Source organism: Tamandua tetradactyla, chromosome 23 (genome assembly GCF_023851605.1).
Source record: "Tamandua tetradactyla isolate mTamTet1 chromosome 23, mTamTet1.pri, whole genome shotgun sequence".
Classification (NCBI taxonomy): domain Eukaryota; kingdom Metazoa; phylum Chordata; class Mammalia; order Pilosa; family Myrmecophagidae; genus Tamandua; species Tamandua tetradactyla.
The window spans coordinates 36,261,103-36,283,666 of record NC_135349.1 but is presented as its reverse complement, the minus strand read 5'-3'; the positions used below and the strand labels follow the sequence as shown (position 1 = coordinate 36,283,666).

Below are 22,564 nucleotides of genomic sequence, written 5' to 3'. Positions count from 1 at the left end.
CATGGGTTCCAATCTGTCCTTGAGAATTCCAGTTTGTCCTTGCTCTATACCACTTTACATCCATCTTCCCTTCCCAGTTATTGGCCCTATCTGGCCTATCACCAGATTTAGAAGATATAGCCTTACTAGACCAGTTTCCACATTGTATAAGTCTCATTTCTATAATAAATCCTTATTCTGTATCACTTAGAATGGTTCTGCTTCTCTATTACAGAGTTTGGTCACCCCTTGATTATATTACAGGTAAGGACCCTGAATCCCAAATGCAATAACTTGAGGTCCTTCAGTTATTTAGTAACGCTGCTAGGATTTGAATTCAGGTCTTCTCTCATCTCTATGCTGTTCTCCCTACTTTTCAGGAAGTTGATATTCACATTTGTAACTATTAAAGCATTTTTTCATAAAACATCATTCCTCATATTCGAGAAACAACTGAGTCCTCTTAAATCTGCTTTCACTGTATCTCAATAATCCAATGCTTTTTCTTTTGGTTCCCCTGCAGCCTTTCTAATCCACACCCTTATCATTCACATTTCCCATGGATTGCTGGTAAGGAGTGTGAGTTGATGTGTCTCTGTAGAAAGGAGGGAAGGACATTTTTGTTAAGACCTGCTGTGTCTAAGTCCTGTGCTAGGCACTGATGCATAAATCTTCGAAGTAGGAATAAGAAAAGGAAATGAAGGCTCCTTGAGGTGAATTTTTCCTAGTTAACAGCAAGTAAGTAGATAGCCCAGGTCAGGGTCCAACTGTAAAACATAGTCTTTCTACTATACCATAATAAAGCATAGGTTAAAATGAAGTATCAGCTACTATTATCGAAAAGAAAAATACAGAGGAAAGAGAAGGTTTAAGAAAATGCAATGGTTATACTACTTATGATCGACCTAAAGAAGAGAGTGACGTCCTACCTTTCATTTACTGCTATCACTCCTTCAACCACTATTTCTACTGATTTGCATTCAATAAGTACTGACTACTCACCATACACTGCGCTAAGTATTTTAAATATCAACTCAGTAATTAATTGCAATAACCCTATGAGTAATAATTGAAAAATTGTTCTCTTCATTTTACTGATGAGGAAATTGAGGCTCAGAGAGAAGTAATTCAACCAAGTTAAATGCAGGGTCCGATTTCAGGTTAATGTCTGTCATTGAAGGCTCTAGCTTCAGAGCCAGTGTTCTTATCCTTTACCCTGGTTTTATTTCAATATGATTCTTGGCTTCACATTTATCTGTCTGTCTGTCCAGTCTAAATATCAGCTTTGAGAATATCAAAACATGAATTTGATGGTATCTGATGAGCTACTAAATGGTACTGCAATCCACCTGCCGTGTACTACAGTCTACCATCTTGAAACAAATATAGGTTTTCCAATGATCATTGTACCTGTAATTTTTTTTTAGAAATAAGTGTTAGAAAAAGATTCAGGTCATAGAGTTATAAGATTATGTCAATTGAAGTCTTCAAGTCACAGAACAAATAATTAATAGAAAGAGGAAAGCCATAAGAAAAAGGGAAATTTGACCGGTTTACAAAGCCAGTAAGTTGAATCAAGTGTAGAATTTAAATTCATAGACCCGCTTAGATTATTCAATATTCAATTTTAAAGAATTTGTTTTTGAAGGCCTTTATAAAAACTCTCTACTGTTACGATGCAGTGCCATCTGGGATTTAGTGTTTATAAAATGTGCAGTTAGGAAATGCCAAGAGATTCTTCATGCAAGGCAGATGGTACAATAACAGCTCTGTCTTTATTTTTCTGGCAGAAAAATTGGGCTTTGCATGACTTGAAACTTATGTGAATAAATTAAGCCCAATCGGTACTTCAGGGACATTATAATTTCAATAGCCAAACTTACCTAAATATTTGTGTAAATGTTTTCATTTGGAGAAGAAAAAACAAAAAAGGCAGACAATGGTTCCTTTTTATTGCTTCATATTTATATTCTTTCACAAAGTTTCTAAAGAAAACAACACCAATGCCCTCCCATGTGGGAAGGAAAGTATCTCCTTATTGTAAGAGTGATATATTAAATACATATAAATTAGAAGCAAGGTTGTTGAAATCCCTTTGAATAGGAAAAATCCACATTAAATAGGTTGAACAGTTTTATTACTTTGCTAAACAGAAAAACATGCATCTAAGTGACATTTTCTGGATATTTGAAATTTATCTTTCAAATAAATTTTGAAATATCTTTATATTTGATAATATCTTTACACAACAGATAAGTTTTTCATAAACCTAATTTCAGCACATACAGCAATCAATGTTTTAATGATGCCTTGTTTTCTGTGTAACAACAGGACTTTTGTAATCCCCTTTAATTTACTTTTTGTTATTGCTTTAACTTTCATTAAAATTCATGAGATACTCATTAGATGAAGTAATCTTGTTAAAAGCAAATGCTCTACTTGAATCTTTTCTTTTTCATTATGTAAAAAAGTGCTTCCCTACCATACAAGTGAATTTCTTCTGTAATTAGTAGTGAATAGCTTTAGAGAACAAATACAGTCTGCTTTTGAAGGCCAGATCTCTTGGGGTGGGGGCGGGGCACCCCCATTACTAAAGGTATGTGTTTAGGGGTTGCACAAGCCATTGAATTTCTTTCCCAATTAGCTGTGAATGGTTTTTTTTTTTTTTTTTTTTTCAGAATAAAATGAAGGAAAAGTGTGGTACGCACTTTGCTGGCATTGCTTTTTCTTGGGTTGGGCTGAAAATATCAGTGGATCACCAATCTTTTCCATTCCTTTTCATTCATTGCGCAAAAGAATATATAGGACTCTGTTTTATAGATAGGTCAGAGCTCTAGGTAAAGTCACCCCTTGGCAAGTATTGTATGTTATAGCAGATAGGACACCTGTTTTTTAGTTGTTGCCTTGCTAGGGGGGGCTGCAAAATTATTAACATGACACTGAGGAGTCAACAATAAAGACACATGGGGGAAAATATTTCCAACTGCTGGCCCTGGAGGTGGATTAGCTTTCTCTTCTTCAGGGCAGTGGCAGGAAGAAGTAGTATCTGTATAGAACTGTCTTCTCACAGTGAAATAGTTAAATGTTTGGAATGCCAGGTTATAGGTTGAATTTCTAGAGTTTTAGACAAAGAAGAGAGGAAATAAAGTCCATCCCTCTGAATCTCAGTGGCAGCCAGGGGGACACAGAAGTAACTTCAGGATGTTTCTCTGCATAATAACATTACAGGACCGTGCGGGTGGGATGAGAAGCAAGGGATGGCTCTAACAAGAAGGTGCTGAGAGCCTTGACTCATGAGGTAGCAGACCAATCAAGGGGACAGTCATCACCACTAATGTCTGACTCTCAAAGTCTCTCCACTCACGCATATGGCAGATGTTTTTTTCTAACCTTCCAAGAGTTCACCCACATATCACTGGAACAGACTTACACATACTTATTTCCACAAGACCAACACGTATCCCATACACACATGGTCAAAATCTATAGTTCCATTCCTCACAAGAGGTTAGTGTTTACATTAAATGCAAGTCTCTGTTATCTTTTCATGAATCTCTGCCCTTACCATCTTCCAACTTCTTTTGGACTTTTGGGAATAAAAGTAGATTAAGTTATGAGCTATAGCTCTCTTTCTGTCTGCTCCCTTAACCACAACTATACTCCTTTTTCCAGTTTGTAAAAGCATACTTTATAGTTTATAAGGAATTTTATCTCATCTCATCTTTAGTATAGCCAGTAAGTTTAGATACTAATAATAATAACGTGATCATGACGGTTAATTTCATGTGTCACCTTGGCTAGGTTATGGTGTCTAGTTGTTTGGTCACACACTGGTTTACTTGTTACTATGAAGGTATTTTGTAGATGAGATTTGCATCTATAATCAGTTGATTGTATCTACAATCATCCAGTCAGCTGGAGGTCTTAAAAGCCAGAACTGAGAATTTTAGAGGTTAGAAGAATTTCTGCCTCAACTTCAAAACCTCACCAGAATTTCCAGCCAACCAGCTTTCCATGAGGAATTCAGACTAAAGACTTTAATGTCACCTTTGCTAGGGTTTCCAGCCTGTGGCCTGTCTGATAGAGTTTGCACTTGCCAGTCTCCGTGGTCATTTGAGCCAATTTCCTTTACCAAATCTCTTCTCTATATGTATGGATATATGTATGTCTATACACATATATCATTTTGCACATAATATATTCATATATATAAATATATTTCTCTGGAGATCCCTGACTATTATAATGAACATTAGCAATACCCCCAAGTTTAATCCATAAGGAAATGGAGACTCAAATAAAAGGAGTAATTTGCCCCAGATCATATCTACTCCAGGTTTTCCGGCTACAGATCCAACCCTTTCTCTCAACTGTACCTTGGAGTGATGGGGTAGGGAGGATCTTCAAGTTTAGAGGGATTTGTTTCTACCTCCTCTACCTGCTGCCACCTGTTTCTTTCCCACAGAAGACGTTTTCCCAAGGAAATGCCAGAGGATGCAAGAACCTTTATCATTTTTAAAAATTTCAGATGTTTTACGAGTTCACAGGAGGGTTTAAGTCCAAGTTATAAGTACTGCTGGAGCTGAGAAATGCTTTCTCCTCCTTGTCCTCCATCTCCAGTCTTTCTTACTTTCCTCTGTAATCACTGAGTCCTTTTCCTTTTTTGCCTCTAGCATCATCCTCAATGTTGTCATCATCATCATCACCATCATCTTCATCACCTTTACCTGGTAGCAGATTCCTTGGCACTTAGCATCCCATTATATACAATACTTCTAGAAACTTTCTCTTAGGTTATGTGCGTCTTTCTGCTTCAGAGTACAGTAATGAATTCAGTTGTGTCTAAACTGAAGTGGCTTGTGCAAAAATGTATTGAACAACAACCTTCCCTTGTTCTCACAACACTCACAATCAAATTTGGATATCTCACTGTCTTTGGAATAAAAGAAGTTGCATTTTCAGACAAATAATGCTATCCTCCAGGCTGCGACTATTTCTGTTTGCATAGAAACCAGACAAAGCGACAAAGAGAGACCCTTGAAGATAATTTGTATTGTGAGAAACCTGAAGATGAAAAGCTGTGATTTTTCAGTGGACAAATAATTCATTCTCAAATAAAGACTTATTTGTACCAGGTGGGATGACTCCGGCAAAAAGAATAGGAATAAACAATTATAGACTTCAAAAATAGAACGTTCTTACATCAACTCAGTGGACTACTGTCCAAACATGTTAAAGATTTTCAAACAACACAGGAAATTATTTTTAGCAGATTAAGGGGGAGAAAGGGTACAATGCAAAATAATATGCATATGATGGGATAACTATGTAAAAAACGTATACCACAAGAGAAGGTAAAACAACTACATTCACTGTGTAAGGGTGATGAGCTTTAATTTTATTGCAGTTCTTTCAGAGAATACAGTCTTCATGAAACCTAATATTTGGTATTTGTTGAGAATTGCACTAATCTATTAGGTAGTCAATTTTTATAAATATTCTCTGAGTGCTTGAAAGACAAGTATATATTTTTATTGGGTACAAGGTTGTATATATGACTATTAGATCAAGCTTGTTAATTCCATTCATAACTTTTATATCCTAACTTTAGTCTGATTGACATATAATATTAATTGGTACATTAAAATCTCCCACTGTGATTATGGATTTGTTCTTTCTCTTTAAATTCCACTGATCTTGCTTTCTTTATTTTGGTATCATGTGATTAGATACGTACAGATTTAGAACAACCATATTTTCTTGATGAATTGTTCCTTTCCTTATCGTGTAGTATCTCTTTTTATCCCAGTAATGTTCAGTTTGCTTTATACTATATTTTACTTGATATAAATATAGCTATACCATTTTTTGTCACTATTTGCTTGACATAACATTTCCATTTATTTATTTTTTTCAGGTCTCTATTTGGTTTGATTGTTTAAAAGTAATTTCTGTCCTTTACAATGTGTTGTCACACACAGGTGTGTGCACACTTACACACAACACATACGATTTGAGATGGAGAGAGAAACAAAGATAACCTACAGTTTTTTTTTCCACAAAATTCAAAGTAGACTACATTTATGTGCTTTTCAGTCATTACACAACATACAGATGTGATCCATTTAATGATATATGCTTCCCAAATGGTTAAACAATGAGGATTTTCTATGAAAGTATACATAAAAGCTTTTCAGAAGCAGAGTTCTGTTTTCTGCAAAAACCAATCTCAGGCATACATTCTATGTTTACATATAGTCCTTGAGAGTACTATAGTAGCAGTGCATAAGGTCACTCTGTAAAAAGATTTGAAAGATGATTTTCAAGAAACTTCTTTGTAATGCATTGTGCTGTCAGATAAAAATCCTAAAGTCAAAAGATAACAGTTAAAACTGCATATTTATGTCAGAGATCAGAAGAAGCTATAAAATGTAAATAGTTGGGTTTAGGACACTCTTTTTTTGGTAAAGTTGTTCTAATAATAAATAAAAATTTAAAAAGTCTCAGAGACTGATACAAAATAGACACAGATATCAAGGATTGTCTGTACTTGGCTTAGAGTTTAAAGGAGAACATTATCTACATGTGAAAGACCTAGCATCTAGTAATCCCAGTTTGGGCAAGTGCTTACTGTCAGTCAGGCAAGGACGCTTGGGAAAAAAGATAAAATTGTTTTACCCTGTTAACAGAAAGTCAAGGTGAAGCTACTAGCTAAACCTCTGACTTTCTTTCTTTAGAACTCTTAGATCAAATAGAGAGGTCACCCTATTTCTAGTGGGTTTCAATTTAAAAAGCCCACAGGCTTGGCATCTGGACCACAACCTATTTTGCAGTTCATCTAGGATAAGCCTGATCAATCCTTCAGGGCTTTATGCTTTTTTTGAACCTCCACGCATGAACTGTAAAACTCTTCTTTTAGACATGCCATGGCAACTGTTTATGTTGCTAGAGGACAAGGTATAATTTACACAGTAACGTTGATGCTTGTAGCCAAGAAATAAATGTAATTTTTATTTTTAGGCTGGTCAGTTTGCTCTTTTAGGCCTTTAACTTTGAAGGACACATGACCTTAGCAATCAAAGCAAACTAGAAAAAGATGACAAAATAACAAATGTTGTTTTAATTAAAGTCTTCTGTGCAGAAGGTACAGATACAAAAAGAATTTCTCCAAATAATTTCAGAGGTGCCACTCAGAAGCATCCTTGCTGTCTGTAACTTCATGTGCTAAGGTCCTTCAAATAAAATTATAGGGTAATTTAAAACATATATCATGTATTTGCCATTATTTTAAATCATTCAGTAGTTTAGAGTATGTTAATGGAATGAGATAGAGATAAAGGCAGTTCACATTCATGATATTTGGATGATAAAATTACTTCAGAAGTCAATTAAAATCCTTGCTCATATTCTAAGTATAGTCATTGTGATAAGACCTAAACTATGAGCAGCCGCTAATTTTTGATTTGCACTTAAGTGGAGGTAGAACAATTGCACACCCCCCAGTGTAGGAAGCATTAGGGCTGCAATACACACCCATCCCAGGAAGATGATTAGTAAACTAGGCCCTGAGGAGAAGTTCTGTTTCCTGGTTGAAACAACCTCTCCAATATCAAACTTTCTCTTAAATGCTCCTTTATTCTTTTTCCCTCTTTTTCCTTTTATTGTTCTTTTGCAGATGGAAGAAGAGTAGCAACAACTTCTTTCTTTTCTAAATCCTTCCTCTGGCTTTGCTCAGAAACTTGGAGACAGAATTTGTCTATTATACTATAGTGACAGCACTGAACATCTCTATGGCGAATCACAATATCCACACAACACTGAGGCTTTACTGCACCTGCAGCATCAACAATGTATTTATTTGGAGTAGTACACAAAACTTTGAGCTTCAAGGCAAACTCATAGGGATTATAGAGAATCAACACTTGCTTATGTGTTGACTGATTTTCTGCATAAAATATTAGCTCCATGGGAAATACAAAAACAGGAAGATTTCCTTCCACTAACTCTGGCTGTCTTTTTTGTTGATGCATTGGCACTAATCCTCCCTTGCTGCAGCTTCTGTTTCTACAGTCTCACCTATTCTGGACTTTTCTTAGATTCAGTTAAAAACTCCAAAGCATTTTGGAAATCTTGGGAACATGAGCTCCTTGGAAAGTAGCTGCAACTGTTCCTCTGGTCCTTTGTCAGCCACATTTCCTTTTTTTAATATTCGGTCTTTCTACAATTTTATAGTTTAGATGTGACTGTGTAAACAGTATAACACAGAATCTTCTGGCTGGTGAATTTGGTCCGTTCACATTTATTTTGAAGTTTTAGAACAGATAGAGTTAGATTTTTTTTGTCTTATATTACACTCTTAATTTGCAACATTTTTTCTGGCTTTTTTTTCTTTTCTTAAGGTGGAAGTTTAAATTACTGATTTGAGATCTTTCTTATTTTTTAATATAGTCGTAAAAAACTATAAAATGTCACCTCAGCTCTTCTTTAGCTGCATCCAATAAATTTTGATGTGTTGCGTTTTCATTCACTTTAAAATATGTCTGAAAACAGATATATCTAGAATATATGAAGAGCTCTTCCTACTTAAGAAGAAGAAAACAAACAACCCAATGAAAAAGTGAACCAAAGATTTGACTAGAAGAAAATGTAAGAATGGCTAATAATCACGTGAAAAGATGTTCAACGTCATTAGTCCTTAGGGAAATGCAGATAAACACCACTGTGAGATACTTCAAACCCACAAACATGACTATAACTTAAAATACAGACAATAACAAAGATATCAAGGACAGTGACAGTATAAAATGGTACATCCACTTTAGAACAGTCAATTTCTTAAAAAGTTGAATATAAATTTTCCATACAATTCCACTTCTGGCATCCACTCAAGAGACATGAAAATATATGTCCACACAAGGCTTATACAAGAATGTTCATAGCAGCATTATTCATAGTATACAAAAAGTGGAAGCAACCTGAATTTCCATTAACTGTTGAATGGATAAATACAACATGCTGTATTAATACAATGAAATATTATCCCGCAATAAAAAGGAAGGAATGAGCTGCTACATGCTACAACATGGACTGAACACAAAAATTTATGCTGGGTTAAAAAGAAAAGCTACATACAAAGACCATACATTTTACTGTTCCACTTTTATGAAATGACCAGAAAAAGCAAATCTACAGAGACAGAAAGTAGATTAGTGGTTTCCTGTGGTTGAAAATGGGAATGAGATTGACTGCAAATGAGCATGAGGGATATTTTTCAGGTGATAAAAAAGTTCTAAACTTGAGCTTTAGTGATAGGTGATAAAAAAGTTCTAAACTTGAGTTTTAGTGATGGTTGCATAATTCTGTAAATTTTCTAAAAATCACTGAATTCTATACTTAAAATGGGTGAATCTTATGGTATGTAAATGGTACCTCAATGAATGTGTTAAAAAAATAAATCTCCTTGGTAAACTAGACTAACTCTGAAGTTTGTGGAAATTATTTTCTTCATTCGGAGCCTCGATGACCAATATTATATTCTAGACTCGTTAACAGGCATAGAAAAAAAAATTAAATTCACCTCAGAACACTTGAGATGAACTCTGCAGACCTCCATGTTCGACTGAGTAGCCATTCCAGAAGGACAAGGTCCAAGTTTAGTGCTGTGAACTTTCTGGCTGCTTTCCAAGAAGGGGGTTGGGGTGGGGTGGGGAGGGGTAGGAGGCTGGGGTGAGCTTTGCCCTAGGGTGACACCCTTTCTAGTCACTGATTAATCTGCTCTGTGGGGGAACATTCTGCTTTGCCTGTAGAGACACATCTGGCCAAGCTTTGGTGAGCAGAAAAATGTCTACTCGCTACCACCAAGCTGCAAGTGACAGCTACCTGGAACTTCTGAAGGAGGCTACCAAGCGAGATCTGAATCTTTCTGATGAAGATGGTATGACTCCCACGCTCCTGGCAGCCTACCATGGGAACTTGGAAGCCCTAGAAATCATCTGTAGCAGAGGGTGAGTTCAGCTGGAGCGTTTGGGTTGGAAGCAGTGTTTATGGTTGGATTACGCAGATAGCAGAAAGAGGCATGGAAGTAAATACTTAACCCTCTTTCCAGACTGTGCCAATAATTGGCTTTTTAGAGAAAAAACTATGCCTGGAGATGCTTACTCCATACTGGGAATCGTGCCCTGGGGGTGACTGACACAGAGGAAATTCTAAGGCACTGTTATCTGCCTTGGGTAAAAGAAATTTTAATTCTATGTCTTTAAAAATATTTTCCATCACATTTAAATGCTTGCTTCCTTAAAAGAAGGCCACTGTTGTACTTGGTTTCAGCCTTTTATTAACATTCAAATCCCAGTGCATGATTTTTCAATGTGGTGACCAGCTTTACATGGTATAAAAGGGACCTTCAGCCTGTCTTAACCACATTTTTACCTCACTAGCCAGCCAACTCTTGGCTAGAGAGGCACACACACACACACCCCTCCTCAAATTCTAATCCAGGAGACAGCTTATTCTTTTCTTCTGCCTATTACTAGTAGAAGTAAGTGGTATTTGTGATGGTGACCCAAGAGGGGTAAAAAAGGAAAAAAAAAAAAAAAAAGTAAATATAGGAGCCAAGTGCATGGAATTGAACAATGCATGTTTAATTACTATCTGCTCCGTGCCAGCCATTTTGCCAGCCACAGGGGAAACTGAAATCAACAAGAGATGTGATTCATATACTAATGGTGTTAAGAGTTGAGAGGGGAAGAGGCAACACACAAGTCATGTATGACTGTGTTACAAAAGGGAAACAGCACTAAGTAAATAACACAAATATATATCTCAGTCTAAGGGGCGAGGGAAGGTTTTTCTGAGGGAAAGCATTTTAAGCCGGGATTCAAAAGATGAGTAGGAGGTTTTCTCCCAAGACAGGGCCCTGTGCATTCTAGAAACTGAAGTTGAGTACAGGTGAAGCATGGCTTGAGTCGGGAGAGGCCAAGGTGTAAGAGATGAGACCAGACTTGGAAGGGCATTATGAACTCCTAAGGAATTGAGTTTATCCTGAGGGTCAGGGGAAGCCATGCCATGGGCACATAGGAGGGGAACCACCAGGTAGATTTGTGGTTTACAAAATGTGCCCAGGCAGCTGCACAGCAGATCACAGAGAATGTTTTGGGGGTGCTTTAATGGTTGAGATGTGAGATGAACTGGTCTAGTAGTGGCATTGGGTAATGGGGAGACTGTGGATGGTTGTACTATGTTCTGCTAGAATAGAGACTGGAGCTCATCCCAGCCAGCAGAGCCCTTGTTCCATTTGAGGTCCGCTTCAAATGGCAATGCCTATATGTCCATTCTCTCTCCTTTGAATGCCGGAAACATTTTCTTAAAATAATCATTGTGTTTTATTGTGTCTTTATTTAATTACAAAAGTGAGATAAGCTGAAAACTAAATTAGACATACACACACACACACAATACAAAGAAAAAACTATCCTATGATAAAATACTTGCTGTTAAGATTTGTGTATAAGTTTTCAATACTATATATTAATATATATAGCACACAAAATGGTTTACCAAATAGACTTTTTATACCATGTCCTTTTTTTAACCCCTCAATACATCATAAACATTTTTCCATATCATCATATATTATTCTATAATTTAATTTTTAGGGTTTTTTTTTTTTTAGTATTCTAGTCAATAAAACATTTCTTAGTTAATCCTTCTTTTTGACAAACAATTTGTTTCCCCTAGATTAAATGGTGCTGGGATGATTATCTGTGTCATAGACCTCTGTTAACACTTTCTTGAAGATGATTAAATTTTCACTCCCAAGTGAAATTTCTAGATCAATTGGCAGGTGTACAATTTAAAGACATGTTTTGTGTGTATTGACACATTGCCCTTCAGAGAGTATATGCCTATTTTTGCCAATCTGATAGGTCCAAAATGATATATTGGTGCTGTTTTAATGTTCTTTTCTTTGATTACCAGTGAGGTTGAAAATTCTTTTTATGTTTAGTGTCCATTGTATTTCCACTTTTATGTTGGGTTGTTCAACATTTCACTAGTTTATAAAAATGCTTTTCAAAATTAGAATATCAGTGCTCTATCAAATATATTACAAATATTTTCACAATTAATGATTTCTATTTTTGACAACAGATGTTTTAAATATGTATACACAAACAAGTCTCTCAATCTTTTATAATTTCTGGCCTTGAGGGCATGCCAAAAGAATTACTGATGTTTTCTTGAGTACTTTCTCAGTTTCATTTAAAAAATTTAAATGCTTAATTCATACATAATTTATTTTGTTTTAAGTTTTGAGGTTATTTAACTATTATTCTCCAATTGGTAATCATTTATCCCAACACACTTTGTCATATAACCCACTCTTTACCTTATTTACTTGACAAGGTAAATTAATCTCTCTCTTAATATAATATGAAATCAAACTTAATTTAAATTATCTTTATTAAGCAATTAGTATGGGCACAGAAGTGCTTCTAACCTTGCCTTTTCCAGTCCTTCCTGCTTAATTCATGTTTCTTCATCACTTCCAGTACATCCCAGGTTTTGTCCCCTTCCCCCAGAAACATTTCTGATTTGCTGTGTTGAGTCAGGCTTGGTTGAGGCTGGAAAAAAATGTCTGGTGAGGATTTTCCTAGATCACCTGTCATTTTGACTGCAGCAGATCTTCAGAAGATCAAAATTGCCAGGTATATTTAAGGAAGTTAAATAGGAGAAATAAATCAACATTGAACTTTGGAAGCTAATCCATTATCGAGATCCATTCCAGTCTGGTGATTTAAGCGTTTATCTGTCACTACCTGATTGAAATAGCAGATCATGTCGCAACCATCAACAACAAAACCTGGCTTTGGTATAAAACTGTTTTTTCTTTCTTTTTTAAAATTTAAAGATACATTACACTGGAAAGATGGTCCCAAGTATAACAAATTCTATTTTGCCTTTCAAAGTGTACATACCTTTTTAGGGGGTTGTGTTTTATTTTCTAGAATTGAAATGAAATTTTCTTCCTGAGTCTTAAAGGAATATATACTTATGGTAACAATTTGCATTGTATTGGAAATTTTTATGTGATAAAGTAAAAATTATACCAAATCTCACTCATAGTCATTCACATTTGCCTTGTGTCCTTCCAGACTTTTTATTTGAGAGCATGCAAACACAAGCACATTTCCCCCTTAAAAAGGCCCTCAAGTTACACAAATCATTCTGAAATCTGCTTCTAATTATTTAACAATGTATCACAGACCATTCTCAATTAAAAATAGAGAACTGTGACCATTACTTTTAATCACTACATGGCATTCAGTTTTATGGTTTCATTATAATTTATTTAATCAATTGCTTGCTCATTCATCTTTGCATAAAGTTTTGATCATTTCCTTAGGATAATTCCCAGAGGCAGGATTGTTGATTCAAAAGGGGACTATGTTGTAAAGGCTTTTGGCAGATACTGTGCCAGGAAACTTGAATACTTTCTGATTCCTCCAACACTGTTCCTTTCCCTGCACTCTTGCCAAAATTGAGAATTGCTATTCTTTTAAAATGTTTCCTATCTGATAGGCAAAAGAAAAATGGTGGTGCATTGTTTTAAACTGAATTTCTTTGATTATAAATGAAGCCAAACATTCCGTCTTACAGAAAAACATTTTTGAAAGAGCGATTTTGTTCTGAAAAGAACAACTTCACAAAAAAACTCAAGAAAACTTCCAAAGGAGAAAGCAGAATGGAACAGAAGCTCAGAGTAATTTAATATAATCTAATTACCAAATTAATAACAGTAATACCTAGACAGATTTTAAAATTATAGAAGTGATCTACCAAAAAGTAAGAGTGAAATATGGGTTATTTTAAAATCTCGTCATTGAGTTTCTCTCTCAGAAGAAACAAACAAAAAAAGAGGAATAGAAAAAAATATCAACACTGGACTGAATTGGGATAAAGGGAACCATATAGCATCAAGGCTGCGGGACCAGTTTGTGAATACCTGGCTGGTGTATGCAGTGGTTTTAACAAGAAATGTGAAAGGTACCAAGGATCAAAAGACAGATGATTACCTTGGATTTAAATTTAGAAGAATCCCTTGAAATTTGTCAAGAGAAAATATTTAAAGTTGTATATCAATTTGGAAAGTTACCTAAAAATAGAATATATTATAGATATAGATTATAGAAAGATATATATATATATATAATATATAATAGAATATAATCTAATTACCAAGCAAGTGGAGCTAACTTAAACACACTAGGAAGGCTCATGAATCATCCTACTGACAGTTTCATCTGTAAATATGGATTGTATTTAAAATTTTTTAAAAAACAAGACCCACTTTTGGGTCTTCTAAGGTTTTCCTCATAATCTGCTTTCTCATCTTGAGGACATCATTTAAGATGCAGGGAGATGGGAAAATTCCACCTCTTTATGGCCTCAGACATGTAGATTTAATCCAAACTTCTAATATCCTGTATTAAGAGCCTTAACTGATTTGCCCAAGAGTACATAAGCAGTACACTCTGGTTCAGCTCCCCTCCCCTAATAATTTCTTTGCTAATTCTTTTAATTTATCCAATCCAAAGACAAGTTCAGGAAAATTTAATCAGTATGTTTTTGTTTATATTTACAGTAACATCTTGGATGTTTTACAATCCTGCTTTGATGTCTAGGGTACTTAAGGAATCTTTGAACGTAGTGTTTGGTTAAAATAAATAAAAAGTGAAACCATGTCTTGGGTGGGGGGTGAAGCATCGTGTTCCCCTAAGATGCATGACTGTGCCAAGATTGAAAGGGGTCTCCTTTGATCAGGAGGAATGAACAGAGCCCTCTTGAAAGTGGCAGCTTTTTCTTATAACAAACTAAGAGCTGGAAGCTCCCAACAGAATTGTGTTGTTGAATATTTGCTTTCCTTAGATTCAATTTTGTTTTCTTTCCTTCTCACTACTCTTTTCCCTTGCCCCCACCTCCATGCACTCGAGGCACACTGGGGTATACTCCTGCTTCCCCAGACATGCACTGAAATTTCACCCATCCGTGCATCTGCTCGCACTGTTCTCTCTACGCAGGAGGTTGCCAACTGCCAGTTTACAGAATGCTTCTAGCCCTTAGATGTGTTTTATTTGGATTTCACTGTATTTTTCTTATAAATATGAGCCAACATTTAGAAATTAAAAAAAAAATCACACAACAATTTGGATTAGTGGCGTTTGTTTGAAAAATGGAAGCTCTGGCAATATCATCTGCTTTTCTGCAAGGTATCAATCAGAAAGCGAAGCAACGGCTGCCCTTTTTAGATGGAGGATGCATGTAACTGTGACTTAGTTGAAAAAATAAATCGAGCCCATTCAGTTACTTACACTACCTGCTGCCTCTTTGAGGTTAGAGTTTGAAATTTCTTGCTGGGAAATGTAGCTGATACAAAGAAGAAAAAGGCACAGGCCTGAATGTCTGAAGCTTAACTAATGAAAGAGACAGGACATAAATATCTGACAAGTTAAGGTAGACTCTAAGTATTAAAGAGCTCCAAGAGCTGCTGTAGTGCTGCAGGAATTTACTACATGGGTGTGCAAGAAAATAATTCTATGAAATTAAGGACTGTGCATTTAGAACTGCAGGAAATGATAATAGGTAATGTTTATTGAACATTCACTACATGCCAAGCACTTTTCTAATGCATTATGTAAATTAACTAAACACACATAAAATCCTTATGAGTAGGTAATATCCTCAATTTACAATTGAGGAAGCCGGGTTCTTTTATAAAAGTCAATCTTGAGACCCTCTGTTAACGTATGGCTGTATTGTGTCAGAGATACGTGGACTTGGAGACAGAGGCCATCCAAAGAGTGCCTCTTCTGTACCCTCGGGCAAATCAGCTCAGCTCTCTGAGCCCTGCTTTACTCCTCTGATAATTATCCCTGACTTTATTCTCCAAGAGGGAGACTGTGATGGGTGGGTGGGGGACACTGAATGTGTCAATACTTCTTTACTGAAAAGCATGAGGTGGCCAGGGATTCTTCATGGAGAGGTTGCAAATCTGACTCAGCAGATTACAGGACACCGATCAAGTCAGAGTAACTACTGCAGCTCTTCTCAGCCTGCAATGTGCACGCAAACTACTTGGGGATCTTGCTAACTACAGATTCTGATTCAAAAAGCCTGGGCTGCTGCCCGAGAGTCTATATCTAACAAACCTGCAGGTGATCCCCACGTTGCTGCTGCTGATCTGGGGACCACACTTTGGGTGACAAAGAACTCAAGGACTGAGTAGACCATGCGCCTTAACAGGCCAGTTGCCAGGGCCTGGATTTTCTCTCTGGCTTCCCCCTTCCACTGGGCAGGAGTGTAACCATTTCAGACTCCCTCCAGTCTTTCCCTGGGGCCAGCATGGCTAGAGTTGAGTGAGATCCTGATTTTTGTTTTTAGACTGGGGCTAGGGAAGTTGCCCTTGAAGCCCTGTGTTAACAGAGTTATCGGAGTTCCCAGCAGTGGCTTAGGGTCAAAGCCATCCTTACAGTGAGTTGTTACTTTCCTTTCCATCTGTACCCCTCAAGGGTCAGGGCTTGTGGCAGCTTGAGGCAGGATTCCAGGGGGCATTCATTCATTCCACAGGTCTTTATTAAACACCTGCCATGTCCCCCTTTCTGTGTTTGGCACTGGATTGCTGGCTTTAACAGCATCTAATAGTGTCCCCAATTGCACCTTAACCCCTTGCACTACTATTCACGTTTGATAATGTAATTACATGGACCTTTATTGAGGAATAAATGGAGATTTTCTACTCTTTTTTTCTTTTTTTTTTTTAACATGGGCAGGCACCGGGAATCGAACCCAGGTCCTCTGGCATGGCAGGCAAGCATTCTTGCCTGCTGAGCCACTGTGGCCGGCCCGAGATTTTCTACTCTTGATGTAAATGGTGATCATAGCAGATATTGTTTGTTTTACCCACTCACATCCATTCCTCTCTTCTTTCTTGCTGACAGGGGCCCAAATCTGCTATTAGCTATGTCCCCACATGTGAGCCAGAAGAGGGTAGCATTGGTGTGCTAGAACCACTCTTAACCAGCTTGTAATTATAAGCTAAATTTCTGTTAGTCAAACACAGCCACTAGTAAATATAAAGTTACATACAGTTGCCATTTCATAAATTACCCTAAAAACATAGGTAATACTCAAAACATCACTTCCTAATTATTTTACTACGTATTGCTATTATATATGCTTTTGAGATTGTGTGTATGTTATATCTGTGTACAGAAAATAAGAAAATATAATGGTGTGCTATTTACATGTCTTCCAAATTCCATGTCTGTGACATCACATTGGTAGCCTGAAATTAGCCATGGTGGATGCATTTATGCATTTATACCACAGAAATTGGCACATGCTATAAATTAGGGAATTTTTTTCTCTTGTGGGCAAACCAGTTCAACATTTATCAGCATACATTGCGTAACACTTTCTCCAGCTTCAGAAGAAGTCAAGTCAAAGTCAAAGAAGTCTACTCTCCTTACTGCATTTCCCTTCCCTGAGACAGGAACACAATTCTGGCCAAAGAGACATGAGAGTTGCACTGGTGGGGGATTTCTGGATTTCTAGCTTCTAATGAGACATGGGATAGAGATGGGCTTTTTCTGTTTCTGGCCATTGTGATGTCTGAATGTGATATATCTGGCCTCATGGCAGCCATCTAATAACCATGTTAAGGCAAGATACACATGCTTGCATTAACATGTATTTTGGTTTTGTTCTTTGTTTTTATTTTTTGGACCTCATGTTCAAAGAAAAAACCTAACATGTATGTTTTACATTTTCCCTTACAGAGGGGACCCTGACAGATGTGATATCTGGGGGAATACTCCTCTACATTATGCATCTTCCAATGGTCATGCCCACTGTGTCTCATTCCTGGTCAACTTTGGTGCCAACATCTTCGCCCTGGACAACAAGTTGCAATCTCCACTTGATGCTGCTGCCAGCAGGGAGCAGAATGAATGCGTGGCTCTCCTGGATAAGGCTGCCACTTCCCAGAACATCATGAACCCCAAGAAGGTTGCCAGGCTGAAGGAACAGGCTCAGAAGAATGCCAGGAGGCAGATGAAAGAGTGTGAGAGGCTCCAGGAGAAGCACCAAAATAAGATGGCCCGTACCTATAGCAAGGAGGACTCCGGGACTTTTTCTTCTTCCAGGAGCACCTTTTCAAATGCTTCTGCTTCCAGAAAATTTGGGTCCTTGTCCAAAGGCATTAAGGACACTTTCCAGATAAAGTTCAAGAAAAGCAAAGATACAGCAGAGCAAGTGGGGAAGGAGGGCAGAAGTGGGCAGAGGAATGTGATGGAAGTGTTCAGAGAGGAGGAGGACGACCCCCTCTCAGGGGACTTCAATGAGAAGCTCCAGTTCTCAGGAGAGGAGGATGACTGCGAGCAACACGAATCCATTCTCAACCGTCCAGGCCTAGGAAATATTGTTTTTAGCAGCAACAGGTGGCTGAACCCTGAAGACACCTCAGACAGCAAGAGGGAGCTCGGGTTTAAAATGTCCAGTGAATTGCTTCAGAGACAAGGAACAGCAGAGACTGGTGAAGCTGAGGGTGATGAAGAGGGAGAGGAAAATGGCCATGGAAATGATCTGCCTTGGGGTGAGGATGAAGTGGAGTGGGAGGAAGATGTGGTTGATGCTACGCCCCTAGAAGTGTTCTTGCAGTCCCAGCACCTGGAAGAGTTCATTTCCATTTTTGTGAGAGAGCAGATTGACCTAGAAGCACTGTTGCTTTGCTCTGATGAGGATCTTCAGAGCATACAAATGCCGCTGGGTCCCAGGAAGAAAGTTCTTAATGCCATAAATAGAAGGAAGCAGGTGCTACAGCAACCCGGGCTACTGGTCGACACCAGCCTCTGATGGAGAGTGGTGGGCCAACAACAAGGGTGAGCCTGCAGAAATGGGGTGATCGTGTGATGGAAACACTTCAGAAGACACTCCTTCTCTACCTAATGCCAGCCACTGGGAAAAGTTTCTAGGATTCTGGAGTTTCCTAAGAAAGAATCCCAAGCTCTACTCTTGGCAAATAATCTATACTCATCCAAATAAATCAGCAGTAAGAAACTCAAGAACACCTGGGAATAAGAAAGTGGTATTTCTCCTAAACTGCCTTTGTAATATTTTTGAATAAAGAAAAGGTCAAATGGGTGACAGAGAAGGGAAAGATGCTTTCTTTATTTTTCCTCACTCTGGACTTAAAATTATAATCTCTAAACACAGTAGCCTGCTGCTTACTTTCTGGCCCTTGTAGCCTGGGCACGGGGCTTCTAACCTTGCTTCTCGGTTCTGGGTATGTTTGCCCAGAAAAGTGGAAGCTTCTACCATGACTATCCCTTGACCTCAGTGTCAACTCTGTGATGAGATCCAAGGATATGAATGAGAAGGATATGCGGATTTTAAAATAAAATTTTCCACCAAATCACTGGATTGAGAAGAGGGAGCAAACACAATTCCTTTATGTAATCAAGATAAATAATGTAAGCCTCTGTGAGGCCAAGTTGTCAGAAGATAAATTGCCTTTTTCCAACAGTTGTATTTTATTTAGCTCGTGGACTATAACAGAGTCAGGTACCATTCTGAATGTCTCTAATTGTTGCATTTAGAGGGTTACTATTATATCTGTGATTATCTCAAAGATTGGCTCAAAATCTAGGAATGAAACAGTTAGAGTTACCTTGGGCCTTATATGTTGGGGAGCAATGGAGGTGAATTTGAGGGCTCCCACTCCCGTGTACTCTCTCCTATGCCCACCTCCCTTTGAGAGGAGCCAGGTCCTGCCTTATTAGAAGGGAAGCTCCTTGAGGATGGAGTTTTCTTTCTTTGGGTTGTTGATACATCCTTCGTACCTAGTACTGGCCTGTCACATTAGTAGGCACTCTACTATCCAGTTGGATAACTGGATGGGAGGATGGGATGCCTGGGCTGGAGGGAGGATGTAAATTATTCTGATCTGTTGAGTCTTAGGAACTTGACTGACTTCATTGGTGCACATGCTATCTGAGAGTGGGAAGTAACTTTGAAAGGCAAAGATGTTCTCCATGTTGCATAAAATATCTTCAATGTCCTTTCTGTCTCAACTACATTATGAGAGAGTCATCAGTCAGGTTGGGAGAAATGAGCCTGTACATGTGACTCCCACCCATTTTTGAAAGATGTTTGACCCTGGGGGTCTCATTAGATACCTTAATGCTCTTCTTGAAGGCTCTTGACCTCATAAATTACCAAATCAATAACCAAGGGTTCACTCCACTTCTCAGCATCAAGGATATAGCCTCTTCATGATGCAGCATTGTGTTATAAAAGAGGCTTACAATATGTTGTAAAAGTTCTAAGAATTCCAGATCTCTCAAACTAAACCTCAACAAAAGGCCTAAGAAAAGATGTTAGAGCAATATAAAGACCTTATCTAAAGACAAAGACAAGAAGATGATGAGGCCGAATGGGTTTCAAGTATTCACTGATCTCAGACTACCATCCCTTAAGCTGGATGCTCAAGATGGCTCAATCCGATGCTATTTGATGACTTCTTTCTTTTTTGCCTATGCGGCCTAACATAAAAGTTGAAAAGAAAAGTAAGGAAAGCAGATGAGAGCATTTCGCTGAAAAGAGTTTCAGAAATTATAGTGTGGTAAACATGTATCATGTTTAGAGTTTAGGCTATCATGTCATATGTCAGGTATGTGCTGATAATTCCTAAATTAAGTCACCAGCCCAGGCTATCATTTTGACTTCCAAATCCAAACACCAAATGCTTATCTGACGTCTCCCCACGAATGTCTCACTCTCAAACTCAATCTGCCAGAATTGAACCCATTTTCCTCCAAATAAGTGGTTCTCAGATGGGGGCAATTTTGTCCCTCCCCAGGGGGCATCTGGCAATGTCTAGAAACATTTTTGTCACAAGTATATGTGTGTGTGTGTGTGTGTGTGTGTGTGTGTGCGTGCATGTTTTTAGGGGTACTACTGTCATCTAGTGGGTAGAGAGCATAGATGCTTCTAAATATCCTACAATGCACAGGACAGACCCCCCCAAATAATTATACCACCCCAAAATGTTGATAATGCTGAGGCTGCACTTTCTCTTTTGATGAATGGTAGGTTTAACTTAATACTTTTTTTTCCCCCTTTATCATCACCACTCAGTTGGTAACAAAGCCCTCTCAACTTCTTAATTCATCTCAAATCTGAATCCTTTTCTATGTTTGAAAGACCACTGCTTGGTTCATGCCTCATCATCACTCACCTGGACTGTTACAAAAAGTATTCTTACCTATCTTTTATTCATTAATTGCAATGCTGGTTGAGCAATCTTTCTAATATACAAATCTCTTCCTGTTACTTCTTGTTCTCCAAACTCAACACAACACAAAAGGCCTTTGTGATCAGAGCCTATTCTCTCCTGCAAGTCTGCAACCTCATCTCTCACCATTCTCCCCCTGCCTTCTATTTACAACCATACCATATTTCTTATAGCTTACTGAACATATATTTTCGCTCTTGATGCCTGTGTCTTTGCACACCATCATCCTTCTGCCCAGAAAACCTTTTCTCCATGGAGCCAACTTGGATTTCTTTTTTACTGGAAGATTTTTACCCTCTCTCTGTGCCCCCACTTCTATCCTGGTTTCCTGCTCTTCCTAGATGTGAAGGCTTTAGCTTCTGTTTGCTCCTCAAGAACCACTCACTGCTATGTTCCACCCTACTCTGTGACCCAACTGGTTGACTTCTGGAACTGCGTGAATGGGGCTCACTTGCTCTTGGGCTCTGGTTGGGTTTTGCCAATAGAATGCACCAGCAGGAGATCAAGTGTGGGAGGAAAGAGATTGGGGTATTTATTTCCCTGTTTCCTCCTTGCTGGGTTGCTGGTAGCAGTGGCTGTCTTCCCCCATTTAAGCCACAGCTCCAGTTCTTACTGGGTTCCATTAACCCCTCCCTTTTCTTGTCCTTTCAAGCTTGGAAGTGACAGCATTGTCCTACTGCTTCTAGCCCTGGGGTGTTTTACCATCTCCTGCTGGTTCCATAAACCCTGTTCTCCTTTCTAAATAGTCCCTCCATTAAATTCTCTTCACTCATCCCTTTTGAGTGTGGCCTCTATTTCCTTCTGGTATCCTGTCCTATATGCTCCCATAACACCAAAGAATTGAACTGTAATTGTCTTTTTATTCACCCATCTTCCCTTCTAGACTGTGAGCTCTTTGGGGGCAAAGGCTATTTCTTTTTTGCTGTATCTCTGGTGCCTAAAAGAGTTAAGATAGGGGCTGTGGTGGGAAGAAAGGAAGAAAAAAGAAATAAATGGATTAAGGTGCTTCAAATATTTTCATTGTCACACACCCTCCTTTACATACCCCTCAGGGTTATGATCATTAAGAACCCCAGAAAAACTCCACATTCATTTGAGATGTGCAGGATCAGATCTTATGGGTCTTTTATTCCACTGCAAAGGCCTCTATCCTGACAGGCTGGCAAACATGATGGTCTTTTAGCTGAGCTACCTGGAGCACGAAGAGGAACTTCCAGGAGGAGTATGGGTAGGAAG

The 22,564-nt window shown here is 38.0% G+C and overlaps 1 protein-coding gene and 1 pseudogene across 1 annotated transcript; one reads left to right on the top strand and one right to left on the bottom strand.

Moving 5' to 3' along the window:
* Positions 1-7,380: 7,380 nt before the first annotated feature.
* LOC143666764 (motile sperm domain-containing protein 1 pseudogene) lies at positions 7,381-8,009 on the bottom strand (annotated as a pseudogene).
* Positions 8,010-9,768: 1,759 nt separating this feature from the next.
* On the top strand, positions 9,769-22,459 carry ANKS4B (ankyrin repeat and sterile alpha motif domain containing 4B). The gene is made up of 2 exons (XM_077141600.1): positions 9,769-9,983; positions 17,814-22,459. The coding sequence occupies exons 1-2, from the start codon at positions 9,820-9,822 to the stop codon at positions 18,886-18,888; spliced, it is 1,239 nt and encodes a 412-aa protein (XP_076997715.1). The 5' UTR covers positions 9,769-9,819; the 3' UTR covers positions 18,889-22,459.
* Positions 22,460-22,564: the final 105 nt, after the last annotated feature.